The sequence below is a fragment of the Protopterus annectens genome, chromosome 1.part1 (assembly GCF_019279795.1).
Source record: "Protopterus annectens isolate FY-2018-M chromosome 1.part1, PAN1.0, whole genome shotgun sequence".
Classification (NCBI taxonomy): Eukaryota; Metazoa; Chordata; order Ceratodontiformes; family Protopteridae; genus Protopterus; species Protopterus annectens.
In genome coordinates, this window is record NC_056726.1 from 1,513,175,104 (window position 1) to 1,513,190,511 (window position 15,408).

The 15,408-nt window shown below is 39.2% G+C and overlaps 1 protein-coding gene across 6 annotated transcripts in view; it reads left to right on the top strand.

The window, feature by feature from the left end:
* Positions 1–15,408, top strand: part of ADGRB2 (adhesion G protein-coupled receptor B2) — a 5,411,420-nt gene that overhangs the window by 2,363,835 nt on the left and 3,032,177 nt on the right. For all 6 annotated transcript variants that reach the window (XM_044082710.1, XM_044082742.1, XM_044082734.1 and 3 more), the window contains one exon: positions 6,685–6,849. In XM_044082710.1, the coding sequence (XP_043938645.1) occupies positions 6,685–6,849 (165 nt within the window). The remainder of the gene's footprint in view (positions 1–6,684; positions 6,850–15,408) is intronic.

The following is a 15,408-nucleotide window of genomic DNA, read 5'->3' on the forward strand; positions in this document are numbered from 1 at the left end:
TAACATGCACTGCAAATTCCGGCTCTGAACTCCAGCAAATCACCCAGAATGCCCTCATCTCTACTGAATCTTGGATGCTTAACAATCATCTTCCCCTAAATCCAAAAAAAAAAAAAAAAACTAAACTAGTACTTTTTACTCCTAAGAAAAAAACTCCCTTAGATAAAAAAAACTCTTCACTATACAAGCCCAAGACAATACCACTATAGGAGTTGTCCCACATACGAAACTACTAGGCATTATTATAGATGAAAACCTTATTTATTTTATTTATTTACATTTGTTTACTGGGAAATTGTGACTGGACGCAGGTCCTTTTTCAGCGGATGCCCTGGGAGAAAAGCTCCATATCATGTACATGATAAATAGAGATACAAAGTTGCAGCAATAGTAACAACGTTACAGGTTATTGGCTTTAATACAATAACAAGATATTGATTATCAACAGTATATACAGTAAATGTTGCAAGTTAGTTTCTTAAACCTTATCCTTCACCTACCCAAAAAAAATAACATCAGTAAAACTCATCAAAATCTCGGTATGCTCTACAGGTACCAACACTTTCTTAGCCTCTCTATTAGACAAACCCTCACAACAAACTTTTTACAACCCTCTCTCCTTTATGGTGCCCCTCTGCTCACTAGTTGTCTTTTGGCTTTTCCTGGTTAGGGGTCGCCACAGCCGAACTTAGGTCCGCTAATGATTGGCAGTAGATTTTTACATGCCGAGTTGCCAGCTCTGATGCACAACCTTCAACGAAGGTAAGCCTATTCACGCATGTCTCCACACAGAAGACTCTAGCTGAGAATCAAACAGGATAACATCTCACTGTGAGGTGACAACACTACCGTAGCACCACCACCACAGTGCCCCTCTGCTCACTAATACACCAAATTCTGCAAAATCCAAACTTGAAATGTGTTACAACAAAATAGCCAAGTTTGCCACCAAAGCCAAATTTTCACCTCACCACTCTAACTCAATGAAACAATTAGGCTGGCTGGAACACCCCCACCACCTCTCATACACCCAACTAACTACTGCACACAAAATAATCTACAGACCCACAAACTCTCCTGCTGTCTTGATACTACTCACCAAATTCCAACCCAGCAGGCAACTAGGATCTGAAAATCATCTACTTCTAAAAGCAGAAAAGCCTGCCTTACCTGTTGGCCAACTCCTCTACTCGTTCACTGTCGCCAGACTATGGAACTCACTTCCACTTTCTATAAGAAACACCAGCAGCACCTCAACCTTCAAGCAAATACTGAAAAATCATGTCAACTCTTTCTGGCTATGTACCTGCTCTATAACAACCCTTCCTGGCTATGTACCTGTTCTAAAAAAAATTCCTGGCTATGTACTTTCTCTATAACAACCATCTGTGGCTATGTACCTGCACTATAACAACCCTTCATGGCTATGTACCTGCTCTATAACAACCCTTCCTGGCTATGTTTCTGCTTTATAACAACCCTTCCTGGCTGTGTACCTGCTCTATAACAACCCTTCCTGGCTATGTACCTGCTCTATAACAACACTTCCTGGTGATGTACATGCTCTATAACAACCCTTCCTGGCTATGTACCTGCTCTATAACAAACCTTCTTGACTATGTACTGGCTCTGTAACAACCCTTCCTGGCTATGTACCTGCTCTATAACAACACTTCCTGGCTATGTACCTGCTCTATAACAACCCTTCCTGACTATGTACCTGCTCTATAACAACTCTTCCTGGCTATGTACCTGCTCTATAGCAACCCTTCCTGGCTGTGTACCTGCTCTATAACAAACCTTCCTGGCTATACACCTGCTCTATAACAACCCTTCCTGGCTAAGTACATGCTCTATAACAACCCTTCCTGGCTCTGTACCTGCTGTATAACAACCCTTCCTGGCTAAGTACATGCTCTATAACAACCCTTCCTGGCTCTGTACCTGCTGTATAACAACCCTTCCTGGCTATGTACCTGCTCTATAACAACTCTTCCTGACTATGTTGGGGTTGGGAGGGTGGCCTAATGGTTAAGGTTTTTGCCTTACAATCACAAGGTGCAGGGTTTGAGTCTCACAAGGGATAATTGGCTAGGATTAAAATGTCTCGCAAGGGCAGTTAGCCTAGTACTAATCTATGAACCTATGAACTTATGTACCTGCTCTATAACAACCCTTCCTGGCTATGTACCTTTTATTTATTATTTATTTTTTATTTATTTTACATTTGTTAACCGGGATAGTCCGACTGGATATATGTCCATTTTCAGCGGAGGCCCGGGGAGAAAAGCTCCAAGAGTAGTACATACAAAACATAAAGAAAGGCAAAAAAATGTACAAAAGTTTGGGTTGCCTGAAAAAGTAAGAAATACATTTTGCAACAGTATATCATTTACAACAAGAAGTCAGCAGAAGACATTAATTATATAGTTATAGGAACTATATGTTACTATCCTAAGAGATTAATAGTTAGATGGAGGACATTAATAACTAATTTATAGAGTAGTGGGAGGATTAGCCAGGCTTGGTACAGTAGCAGGACCATTTGGAGCCCAGGTATAGTTTGAGCTTGGTTTTGAAGTGATACAGGGAAGAAATTGAGGTTATCTCAGGGGGTAATAGGTTCCAGGTTTTACCTAGGGAGTTAGACAGGAGAGAGTCTCCGGCTTGGTTGTTGGTTTTGTAAGTCTGGATGAGCACCTTGTTGGAGGAACGAAGTGGTCATGGATTGTTATACAGGGTAATTAGGTGTTTGAGTGAAGGAGTGTTATCAGGGGCGTAAATGATTTTGTGGGCTATGATCAGTTGGTTATATAGCACGAGACTAGGAAGTTCGAGCCATCCAAGCTGAGTTAGGTTAATGCAGTGATGTGTCCTAAAAGGGAGGCCGGTGGCAAATCTGGCAATGTGATTATAACAGGTGGTAAGTTTATTTAGATTGGACTTGTTGTTATTTAGAAGGAGAGGTGATGCATACAGAAGAGAAGAGAGAAGATGAGAACGGGCAATGGCTACCTTGGCTAGGGGAGTTAGAAAGTTCTTTAATCTGTACAGTGGACCTAGTTTTTTATTAATGGTTTTGATTAATTGGTTGACGTGTAGGTCAAATTTTAAGTGGGTGTCAATGGTGACACCTAGAAGTTTAGTAGAAGGGTCAGGAGAGATAAGTGTGCCATCTTTGGATTTAATTATGAAGTTTATGGGGGGGGACTTTTGTGTAGGTAAGAATATAAGCATTTTGGTCTTTTTGGGATTTAGTAGTAGGCGGTGGTTGGATAGCCAGTTTTCTATCGTGTTAAAGGTAGTTTGGGTCCTTAGCTGTAACTCTGCAGGGGACTCTGCTCTATAACAACCCTTCCTGGCTATGTACCTGCTCTATAACAACCGTTCCTGGCTCTGTACCGGCTCTATAACAACCCTTCCTGGGTCTATACCTGCTCTATGACCTAACCTCTTCCTTCTCCTTAAATGGTAACTAAATTGCTTTTTGCTACTGCTGACTGGTGATATTTTCCATAAAAATTAGTTTTCATCACTGTTGATACTGGTACAATAATGCTGATTAATATATCTTTATTTATACCTCTCTGCATGAATTCATCTGGCAACCAACAAAATCCCTGGCTTTATTTATATATTCTGTATATATTACGGTAATCACTATCTGCAACACTGTGTCTACTTTTGTACCAATTAATGTTTAATATTTTCTGTATCTATGGTCTTGTCAGAGCTTTTCTCCCCGGGCCTCCACTGAAAATGGACCTTTTAGGCCCAGTTGACTTTCCTGGTAAACAAGTGCAATAAATAAATAAACAAATAATATAATTAGTTCAAAGGCACTCCTAGACAAATGCTGCTTTAGACAGTGAACTAGTTCATCTATCTGTAAGTTTGGCTGTGTTGCCTGGTACATTAATGTGGTACATTAAGCCAAAGGCTGCATGTGAAAAGCTAGCCCATCCCTGTTAGCCTTCAGTGACTGCTTTTGGTTTACTGACTGTAGAGTTGTATAAAGTACATTTAATGAAAGGGTAGAAATGCATACATATCTCTCAACTGTGATGTAATTGATGGTGTGTGGTGTTTATTATTGTAGATCTGTGTACTGTACTGTATATGTAAATACATAATGTCTCACAGCTGTGATGTCATTGATGGTACATGGTGTTTATGAATGTAGACCTGTATACTGTACTCTATATGGAAATGCATACATGTCTCACTGCTGTGATGTCACTGATGGTGCGTGGTGTTTACAACTATAGATGTGTGTACTGTACTGTATATGTAAATACATACATGTCTCACAGCTGTGATGTCATTGACAGTGCATGGTGCTTATGACTATGGATTTGTATACTGTGCACTTAATATAACCGTGTAAATGCAGATGTCTCACAGCTGTGATATCATTGGTGCTTTTGAGTGTAGTGCTGTATACTGTACATTTAATGTAAGTGTACAAATGTATACATGTCTCACAGCTGTGATATCATTGGTGCTTTTGACTGTAGTGCTGTATACTGTACATTTAATGTAAGTGTACAAATTTATACATGTCTCACAGCTGTGATATCATTGGTGCTTTTGACTGTAGTGCTGTATACTGCACATTTAATGTAAGTGTACAAATGTATACATGTCTCACAGCTGTGATGCCATTGATGCTTGGTACATGGTACTATGACTTTAATGTCTGTGTACTGAACATTTAATGTAACTGTATAAAAGCATACATGTCTCGCAAAGATGACGTTATTGATGGTGCATGGTCTTATGATGGTAGATCTATATACTGTACATTTAATGTAAGTGTACAAATGTATACATGTCTCACAGCTGTGATGTCATTGATGGTGCATGGTGCTTATGACTGTGGATTTGTATAACGTACACTTAATATAACCCTATAAATGCAGACATGTCTCACAGCTGTGATATCATTGGTGCTTTTGACTGTAGTGCTGCATACTGTACATTTAATGTAAGTGTACAAATGTATACATGTGTCACAGCTGTGATATCCTTGGTGCTTTTGACTGTAGTGCTGTATAATGTACATTTAATGTAAGTGTACAAATGTATACATTGTCTCACAGCTGTGATATCATTGGTGCTTTTGACTGTAGTGCTGTATACTGTACATTTAATGTAAGTGTACAGATGTATACATGTCTCACAGCTGTGATGTCATTGATGGTGCATGGTGCTTATGACTGTGGATTTGTATACCGTACACTTAATATAACTCTATAAATGCAGACATGTCTCACAGCTGTGATATCATTGGTGCTTTTGACTGTAGTGCTGTATACTGTACATTTAATGTAAGTGTACAAATGTATACATGTCTCACAGCTGTGATATCATTGGTGCTTTTGACTGTAGTGCTGTATGCTGTACATTTAATGTAAGTGTACAAATGTATACATGTCTCACAGCTGTGATGTCATTGATGGAGCGTGGTGCTTATGACTGTGGATTTCTATACTGTACACTTAATATAACCCTATAAATGCAGACATGTCTCACAGCTGTGATATCATTGGTGCTTTTGACTGTAGTGCTGTATACTGTACATTTAATGTAAGTGTACAAATGCATACATGTGTCACAGCTGTGATGTCATTGATGGTGCATGGTGCTTATGAGAATGAGCCATTACATTTATGCACTATCTACTGATGAACTTTGCTAACTATTTATTTATAAAGCTGATTTTGTAACTGACAGGTCTTATGTGTAAAAGAAACACTTGTGATTTGGCCAGTGTGATCACCAAATCAATATACTAGTTGTATTCTATAAAAGGAAGCCGTAGATCTAGTGTAACTAACCTTGTCATGAAAAACAAAAGCATTAAATAAATTAATACAAACTAAATTAAAGAAATAAATGTGCTACATAGTCACTGAAAGTGCCAAAGGTTGTTAAAGTGACATGTCCAATGGTATCAGCTATCCGTGAAACTACTATACTGGGGAAGTACGTGTAAAGGTAATGTAGTCAGAAACTGGCTCAGTACAGTGTAACTACTTTTTCCCCTCCTGACCAAATCTAATATGATGTTCTTTTTGTATTTGTTTATACTGCTGCCTATGAGGCAGTCAATGAGATAGTTTGTTAAATTGCTTCCAGCAAGGAAGGCTTTTAACTGAAAGCTGAGCCTGGGTGTTATAGATCTGGCAAAGGTCTTTTAAGTAGATTTGATTAAAGATATGAGGATAGAGGTTTCATTATACAAGCATAGATGTTTATGAAATGTTTGATGCTTCCATATACCAGACCTCAACAGTTAACATTGAAGAAATAAGTAACGTTATGTTACAATCCTGCTCACAATTGTAATACAGTTCTTAGTATGAGATTTTAATGAAAAGAAAGAATTTACCTTGATAGCTTATTTGACAGAAATCCCCACCTCAACAAATACCAAGCTTAATGGGACGTGTATCTTATACAGGCAAAGTTCTTGGAGTGTATCTTAGTGTTGGTTTATGAACTGTATCTATCAGCTGATATGTGTAAGAGCTGCTCTTTTTAAAACTTGAAAGAAGACAGTTTGATTTTAGAAACAAAATGCTGTGAGGCAGGTATAGTGAACCTTTTAAATTATATTACAGAATTGCTTTTTTAATATTGTTACAATAAAAAGACCTTCTGGTTTTCATTGTGTTGCAGTTCATGGGCTGTGGGAGGAGTGGTCATCATGGAGTCTGTGCTCCGTTACCTGTGGACGAGGATCTAGGACAAGGACGCGGATATGCATAGTGCCACAGCATGGCGATAAGGCATGTGAGGGTCCTGAGGAGCATACCAAACCTTGCAATCTTGCAGTGTGCCCTGGTTAGTATATATCCAGTTTAGTCTTTAGTTTCTGCATTTTGTTTATGTTGCTTCATTCATCCTTTTAGTTTTATTTACCAACCCTTACTTTGTATACAATTTCTTACAGAACTGAACTGCAATCATTGTTTGCCTGTTATAGTGGGCCACTCAGCACATTTAAATGCCATCTTTGTTTTAGATTTCTGTTCTCTGGCAGGAGTTTGCTTCCATAAAATGTTAAATATAAATGAAAGCCTGCCTGATGTTACAGTGATGATGTCCAACAGACAACAGTTGTAAATAAAATATGAAGATAAATACACTCATCGGCTAAGAGACCCTGCTTACTTTAAAAAGTGTCTCCTTAGAGGTTAAAAAAGCAATGCAATGAACTGGAATTATAAACTCTGATTCAAGTAACAATCATCCCTGCAATTAAGGAAAGTCATGGGACTCTAAATTTTCATACTGAGATAGGTAGCAGGGTTTCTGCTACAGTTGCTGGAAAAATAAAAAAACAGTCTGAGATTGCTTGCTTACGTAAATTACCAGCCTAATGTGAGGTATCAGCAATGTGTACAATGCAGCTTGCAATTGTAGGAATTTAAACGCTGTGAAAAGATATGTAAAAAGGATTCCTTGCATCAGAATGCCAAGGTTGCCAATGAGTGAGAGCTGAAAGCCAATGACAGTCACTTCATTTTTCATCGCAGACTACAGTTGCATTAAGTACCCATGTGCCAGGCAGCTGAGGTCAGCATGAAGATGTGGTCATTTGTCCATCTGGGGAGACCCATAAGCACTAAGATGTGCAGGGCTGAGAGGCAGTCTGCGATCTCATGTGCTGACATGTGGCGAGCAGTGGTGTGCACATAGTATGTTGTTATGTATACACATCTGACGTGCTAAGTAACACACTGGAGTGTAGTACTACATTTATGAAATGAATAATCCACCACCAGCACTGTAGGAAATGAAAACAATCACCAGCATCCAACCTTCAAGTAAAACTGTTTAAAACGAAAACAATCCCCAGACATTTATCAAATGGTTTTATGACATCTAAAATAACATAAAAACAAATCCAAGCTGCTAACTTCATTGCAGTCTTTTAGACTAGAATTAGACTTTATGCTTAACCTTGGAAAGACAAAAATCTCTCAATTAATAAAGGACAGATGGTGTCATGACTGGTTCATGCTGCTAAATGATATGTTCATATGTACTCTATGAAATATGAGGTGGTTATAGCAACTGCTGCCAGAGATATAATAATGCATGTAATGAAGCATCTGGAAGCTCTTATAAATGGACCTCTTGTGATGTGTGTAACAAAATGTCTGATTTGTGACATTATTTTATTTAGCAATCAGCACACAATGCTTTATGTACTATACTACTGAAGTTTAAATGTAAACAGGACTTTTCTTCATGCCATCATGTGTACTGTGATGTAAAAATGAGCTGGCTGTTAAAGCTCTTTTAGCATTCTCCATGGTATTTGTAGTGGAGCACATTACCCAGGTGTAAGATGCCATGCATTGACAAGCTTTAAGAATTTGTCATATGCTATTGTGATAATCACAAGGCTGATCTACTCCACATCTTCTGGAGCTGCAAGTGCACCTACAAGCTATGGTGCTCACTTAAGAGTCCAACTAGAAAAAATGGGCTATGAAAAGTCCACTTTATCTTGGAAACTAGCTCTCCTATATATCATCCCTGCACGCCTGACTAAACTACAAACAAGAATATTAATAACTCTAGTTTCTTTACTTAAATACTACATTACATTACATTGGAAGTATAGAGCGTCACTCACATGGGAGGGTTTCAAACAATTATGTACCAAACCTACTAGTTCACAAATATTTAACTTACACTGAGAAATCCCACACTCACTTTACAGAATTTTGGAAATCCCTATTTGAACATATTCTAGCTTGAAGTTGGTATATATAATCAATGATGGAATTTTGGAATATATGTAAATAGTTCTTACTGTTTTGCATTTATGTTTTATTATTCAGCAATGTATTCTCTGGTCATTTTACTAACTGTCTATTAATATTGTTATGTTTTACTGTATCTGTTTTCACAAAAAAAGGAAATAAAAAGATTTTATACAAAAGAATTTGTCATACCCATTTGTATAAGAAAAGCACATGCCATGCTATCTTCAGCACTAATTATGGTTTGTGTTTATTTCTTTTGCAAACGTCATAGACTGAACAGATTACCACACCAAACAGACTACCTGATACTGCATGTAATGCCAAGCATGACCATGACATCAGACTTCTGTCTGTAGATGAAAAGTATTGTCTTTAATTACCTCAACTAAGCAGTGAATCTAGATTGGATGTTTGAATGATTCGCCTACCTGAAAAGCTGTATTATTGCCATTAATGAACAGTGGTCCCCCCAATCTTTCAGCAAGGAAATACTGTCACGTCAGTTGCAGAAAAGCAACTGCTGTTGGTTCTGCCACATGAGTGAGGCTTTTATACCAGAATGGAAATGGGTATTGATTATATCCAGGACTTGTTGATTAATGTGTTATAATTTGGCCATGGGTAATGGTATTCAAAAAAATGAATGGATCTTGCTTTCTACTTTTAAACAAGCAGCCTACATTTGTTTCTTTAATAGATATGCATGCATAAATGACTTTTTATTTGTTTATTATATCATCTATATAGTTAGACAAATAAATACGTTTCACTTACTGATTGAAGTGTTGCTTAAAAGTGCATTTGTCTGTAAACAGCAGTAACAGAAAAAAAATAGTTACATGACAGGAAGTGTTATCTGATATGCGTACCAGACTTCAGAGGCACAAATAGACACTGTGTGACTCCTGTTCACAGAAACATTCTTAAAAAAAAAAAAAAAAAAAGTTGCAGTACCTTAAGTAGCCCATGGCTTTAGTGATGCCTATGGTATTACCTTAAGTAGCCCATGGCTTTATTCATACCTATGCTATTACTCAAGCAGCAATGTACTGCTTGGTGGTGTCAGTCTGTTGCAAAGACTCTACAGCCTGGGCTTTCAGTAGCATCCTGGGTGACTGTGGGCTGAATTGGGGACTGATGAATCATGGGGTAGAAACCATCACACTGTCCTCTAGGGAGACATTGTAGGGTTTCACCCCTCTCAACATTACAATTAATTTACATCCTGAAGTACACTGTTGTAGTGGACATATCATCAGGTTCGGTGCTCAGAATGGGTTGCAGGGTTGGTAGAGCTGGATGTGCACCTCTTTAGAAGGGGCTGATAATCTGCCCCTTCCCAACTTCACATGGGCTATATAGGGACGTTAGGTGGGAGAGGTACAGAGGTAATTGATAAATACTGCATGTCTTTATATGAAACCAGGTGCCATTGATAACCTCCTTTTTCCCTCAAAAGGTCAAAAACTAGGCCACAGGCCTTTCACATTATATACAGATCAGCAGCATGACTGATTTCTTTTTTGTTTGTCTTTGCTTGCCTTACTACTGGGCTTACACTTCTTGAGCCAGTGAAGCTCATTGTCTGGCCAGAATTTCTCTAGTCACATCTGTTACCTTAAATCCATCGGGTTGTTAACCTTTTCATATTAGGATGGGGCTCTTTCTGTGCCCAAAGGAAATGGTCTGATGCCATATCATCATTAATTTAGTACACCCCCATAGTGCCATTTTTAGGCAAGGCTCAAATGACAAACCTACCGGCATAGAAAACACAAGTGGAAAAAAACTAAGGGTAATGCTGCTCAATGCCAGAAGTCTAAACCTCAAGATGCACGCCCTCGAAGCCCTCCTCAGTATGGAGAACATCGATGTCTGTGCAGTGACTGAAACCTGGTTCAAGGCTCCTGAGAGCACCCCAGCACTATCAGGTTTTACCTCATATCATGCTTTCCGGCCACAAAACTTGGACCGAACCACAAAAGGAGGGGGAGTATCCATTTTCATCAAAGATACCCACACCTCCAGGTTAGTGGCAACGCACGAAGCATCGGAGACTATCCAGGTGCAACTAACCATAGGCAAAACTGCCTTACAGTTTGTAGCATGCTACAGACCACCCTCTCAAACTCAGGAAACCCACACAGCCTTCCTGAAGACACTGGAGAGTATGAATGTCTCTCCAAATACCATCATTTTGGGAGACTTCAACTACCCAAACATAGACTGGGAACATTACTCAAGCCCCAACACCCTAGCCCAAAGGTTCCTAGAATTCATAAACTCAAATGCAATGGAACAACTAGTCACCATTCCCACAAGAGGAGACAATATACTAGACCTGATCATCACAAACATGGGGACAAAATGCTCCACACGAACTATATCCCTCTTTGGTAAGATCAGACCATAAATTTATCTGACTGGCAATCCCCATCCCGCTACCTCCCCCTGCACTAAAGACCACAGTGAAGAAATTCTCAAAAGCAAACTTCACACTTCTTAAGACTGAAGTGGTATCCTTCAAGGCCCCTGGGCCAGTGGAAACCACAACCCACACTGCTGAATCCTTTGCAAATGCCTTCTATGGGCACCTTCAAGAATGCATGGATCATGCAATCCCAAATAAAACCAAGACCCATTCCCCAAAGGCAGGCGCCTGGTCTGGTGGACCCCAGCCATAAACAAACTTTACAACAGGAGGAGGAAGCTACTACATGACAGAGCAAAATCCCTAAAAGGGAAGGCATCTCTGATCAGTACTAGCAAAAACTACGATCACTCATAAAATCATCCAAGGCCAACTTTGAGAGAAAAATCAAAAGACACAAAAGACTATCACAAGGCCTTCTTTAGCTATGTTAGAAACCTGGGTGGAAACTCCCAGATATGCTCAGAGTTAGTCCAAAATGACACAAAATACACTGAACCCACTGACATTGCCAACATTCTGGCAGACAGGTTCAGTGCAAATTTCTCCTCCCCCTCCACCCCAAAAGGAGAAATAACTATCCCAGCAGAGTGTAGCCTCCCTAACATCTCAGATGCCCAGGTGAGAGCCGCCCTCTCTAAAGCTAAAAACACAGCATCAATGGGACCGGATGGTGTCCCGGGCTGTGTGCTACATGAACTCCAAGAGGAACTAAACCCACACATAAGGCTGCTGTTTAATCTTAGACTTACTACAGGATACGTACCCAAAGAGTGGCGTATGGCAACAGTGGTCCCACTTCACAAGGGTGGTGCTTCTACGGACCCTGGAAATTACTGCCCCATAAGCTTGACGAGCCTGGTCTGCAAAGCTATGGAAAGGATCATTATGGAACTCATAAACAAAGACATTGGGGACCTACAGACATTGGATCCTACCCAATTTGGCTTTGTCAAGGGCAGATCCTGCCTTTTGAACTTGGTCGACTTTTTTGAAACAGTCACTAAGGCCATTGATGAGGGTAAGGGAGTTCACACAGCCTACCTTGACCTTGCAAAAGCCTTTGACACAATACCCCACTCGGGCATCATAGACAAACTTACCAGCTTAAATGTAAACCCATATGTCACAAGATGGGTTGCAAACTGGCTCAAGGACAGAACCCACAGGGTCAGAGTTGCTGGAGCTATGTCAGACTCTAAGCCAGTCACAAGCGGTGTCCCACAGGGCTCATTCCTGGGACCCCTCTTGTTCGGCATTTATTTTTCTGAGGTACAGGCAAAAATAGGAGGATTGTGGCTGACAAAGTTTGCAGATGACTGCAAACTGGGCGCCATAATTGTTACTCCAGCTGACACAAACATCCTTCAGAGAGGCCTCATAGAAATGGATAATTGGTGCCAGAGCCATGGCCTTAAGCTGAACGCCAAAAAATGTATAGTCATACCCTTTGGGAAAAACAAGGTACCGACAAATTACCACATAGGTGGTAATCCATTAAGTACGGAAGAGGTAATCAGGGACCTAGGGACCCAGGTTGACAGTAACCTCTCATTTGACACTCATATTGCCAAAGTGGTTAGGAAGACCTTCTATATTGCCCACCTTATCATGAAGAGTTTCACATCTAGATCAAGAGAGGTCATTGTGCCCCTGTACTCCTCTCTTATCAGGCCAATGATTGAGTACAATGCCCCATTTGGGATGTATCTCACCCGACACCTGCAGCAGTTGGAAAGACCCCAAAAGTTCCTTACCAAGAGGATAAAGGGTCTTAAACATATGTCATATGCTGCCCGACTGAAAAAATTCCAGCTCTATTCAGTCTCATACCGCCTACTCAGAGGTGATCTGTGCCTGACGTACAAGGCCATGTCCAATCCGGAATTAATGGACATGCTCCACCTTAGAAAATCCAAATCCATCAGAGCCACGAGAACAAGAGACTTAAACCTCAACACAGAAATAAATAGGACGTGCTGGAGGGACAGATTCATAACCCAGAGGCTCCCTACACTCTGGAACAGAATCCCAGTCCATGTTAGGCAGAGCCCCTCACTGACTCTATTCAAGAGAAATCTCGACAAGTGGATGGGAGATCGTAGGTTTATCCCGGGGGTCATCTCTGTGTCACTACTAGACAGAGGCACAGTAAACTAAACCCTAAAAGGGCGTAGTATTCTCATCCTAAGGGGTGGTGAAAGCCACACACACTCTGGCTAGGCTTATAAATGCCCTAGGGCAGGTAGCCTAGTATGAACCTATGAACCTATGAACCTAATCAAGTGGCTACAACTCTTCTGAGTAGATTCTGTTTAATACCATTAGGGCAATTTACACCTCTGTCTGCCAGAAACTGTATTTTTCATTAATTCCATTTATAACGGGAAGTGGCAGCACCTTAAGCCCCCCCCCCATCTAACTCCCCATCTTTAAAACATATCAGGTGCAAGGGGTTAAGGGTTGCTAGTGCTTCTATTTCAAATCAAATTAATGGTGAATATTACACAATCGGTACAGAAGTCAACATTCACTTTCTCATTATAAAACACAGTCTGCTTTTCTGTCTCTTAAAATTATACAGAACAGAAGTTTTTATAATTCCTGTTTTGCGATGATACAATAAAACCAAAAAAGTATGTTATAATTATTTATTTGTCCATTGTTGACCAGTTTAGCCCCACTAGGCTAGGGGGGCTGTTTTCAGGTGAGACCCACAGTGATATTTATACTATAGGTATCAGGGAACTGCCCCTTTTCTTCACCATTGTGGCAAGCCATACGGTAGCTCCAGAGTGTAAGGGAAGAGGATGGAGGAGGAGGAAGTTTTTTGTAGTCAACTGATAGAGAGAAAAGTGACATTATGGAAGAGCTGAGCAGAGAAGGATCAAGCATGTTGCAATAGTTTATTAGGTGAAAAACAAGACGGATTTACAAATAGTGCTGACAAGGCTACACTATGCTTTAAATTGTATAACTAAATGAAGGATAATTAGAGATGCAGACTCTTATAAAAATGATTTATAGAGAGGAGCTAAAGGAAAAAAGTACAGTTTCATGGGGAGATGTGGTAAGAAGATATTTCTCTGATGAGAAAGAAAAAGAAAAAGAGGGAGAAACAGTGGCAGACAAAGAGAAGAGATAAAATATAATTAAATCCTATGCTTAAGCAGTTTCTCGACAAAAAAAGATAAATTTAACTGATAAATGTGTGGTAGTATATATAAGAAGTAAAAATAGGTAGATATTTTGTTTGTGATAATTATTGAATCATTAGGTGTAAAGCCTGAAGTTGTAAGGGTTTTTATTCATATAAGACTTGAGACTTCATATGAAGTTACGTTCAAAGAATATGACAAAGATGAAAAGTTTGTTGTAGTATATGGAGAAAAAAAGTGTGTGAGCTATGCAATACATTTATCATTAAAGGAATTAATATCTTATCAAGAAGAAGAATTAAAGTGCAATTTAGAACTGCTGAAATGATTGTTGAACTAAAAGCTTTCGTTAAAGATAAGTGTAAAGATTTTTTTTGAGATAAGAAGGGATTTTGATGAAAGAAAATTGTGTAGTGGAAATGGGAAATGTATCTTGTTTAAGATGAAAAGCTGGTGAGATTGTATGTTTAGCCTGTGTAATAAATGTTAATGGGGAAAAAAGGGGATGTTGAAATATTGGGGGCAACTGAAAATGTTTTCACTGTATTGTGGTTGATCTTGGTAGGTGTGTAATATAAGAAAATGCTATCAAAGTGGGGGGCATGTAGCAAATAATTGTAGAAAATATTCTGTAAAAATGTGGAAGGAATGAATATTATATATTTGAATGTGAAACATTATAGAAGAAAATGACAATTTAGTGGAGGAGTTAATACAAAGTGACCAAATATATTGATAGTGTTAGCATAGAAGGTAGTAAACATTTTGAAGGAGCAAGTTATTCAGTAGAAGTGTTAAATCAATTTGAATTATTGATTCAGGAAGATGTGGAGGTAGAGGAGGATAAATAAAACAGAGATAAAGGGTCAACTGGAAAAAGATTTAAAAAACAAGAAAAATAAATCCGTAGAAAAACTGCAAAGAAAGGAAAGGAAGGAGATATTATCTAAATTGTATCATTAAATGTTAATAGTTTAATTAATGAGAAAAGATTTTGGCATTCGTACTATGTGAAAAACAAAACTGTTGTGTT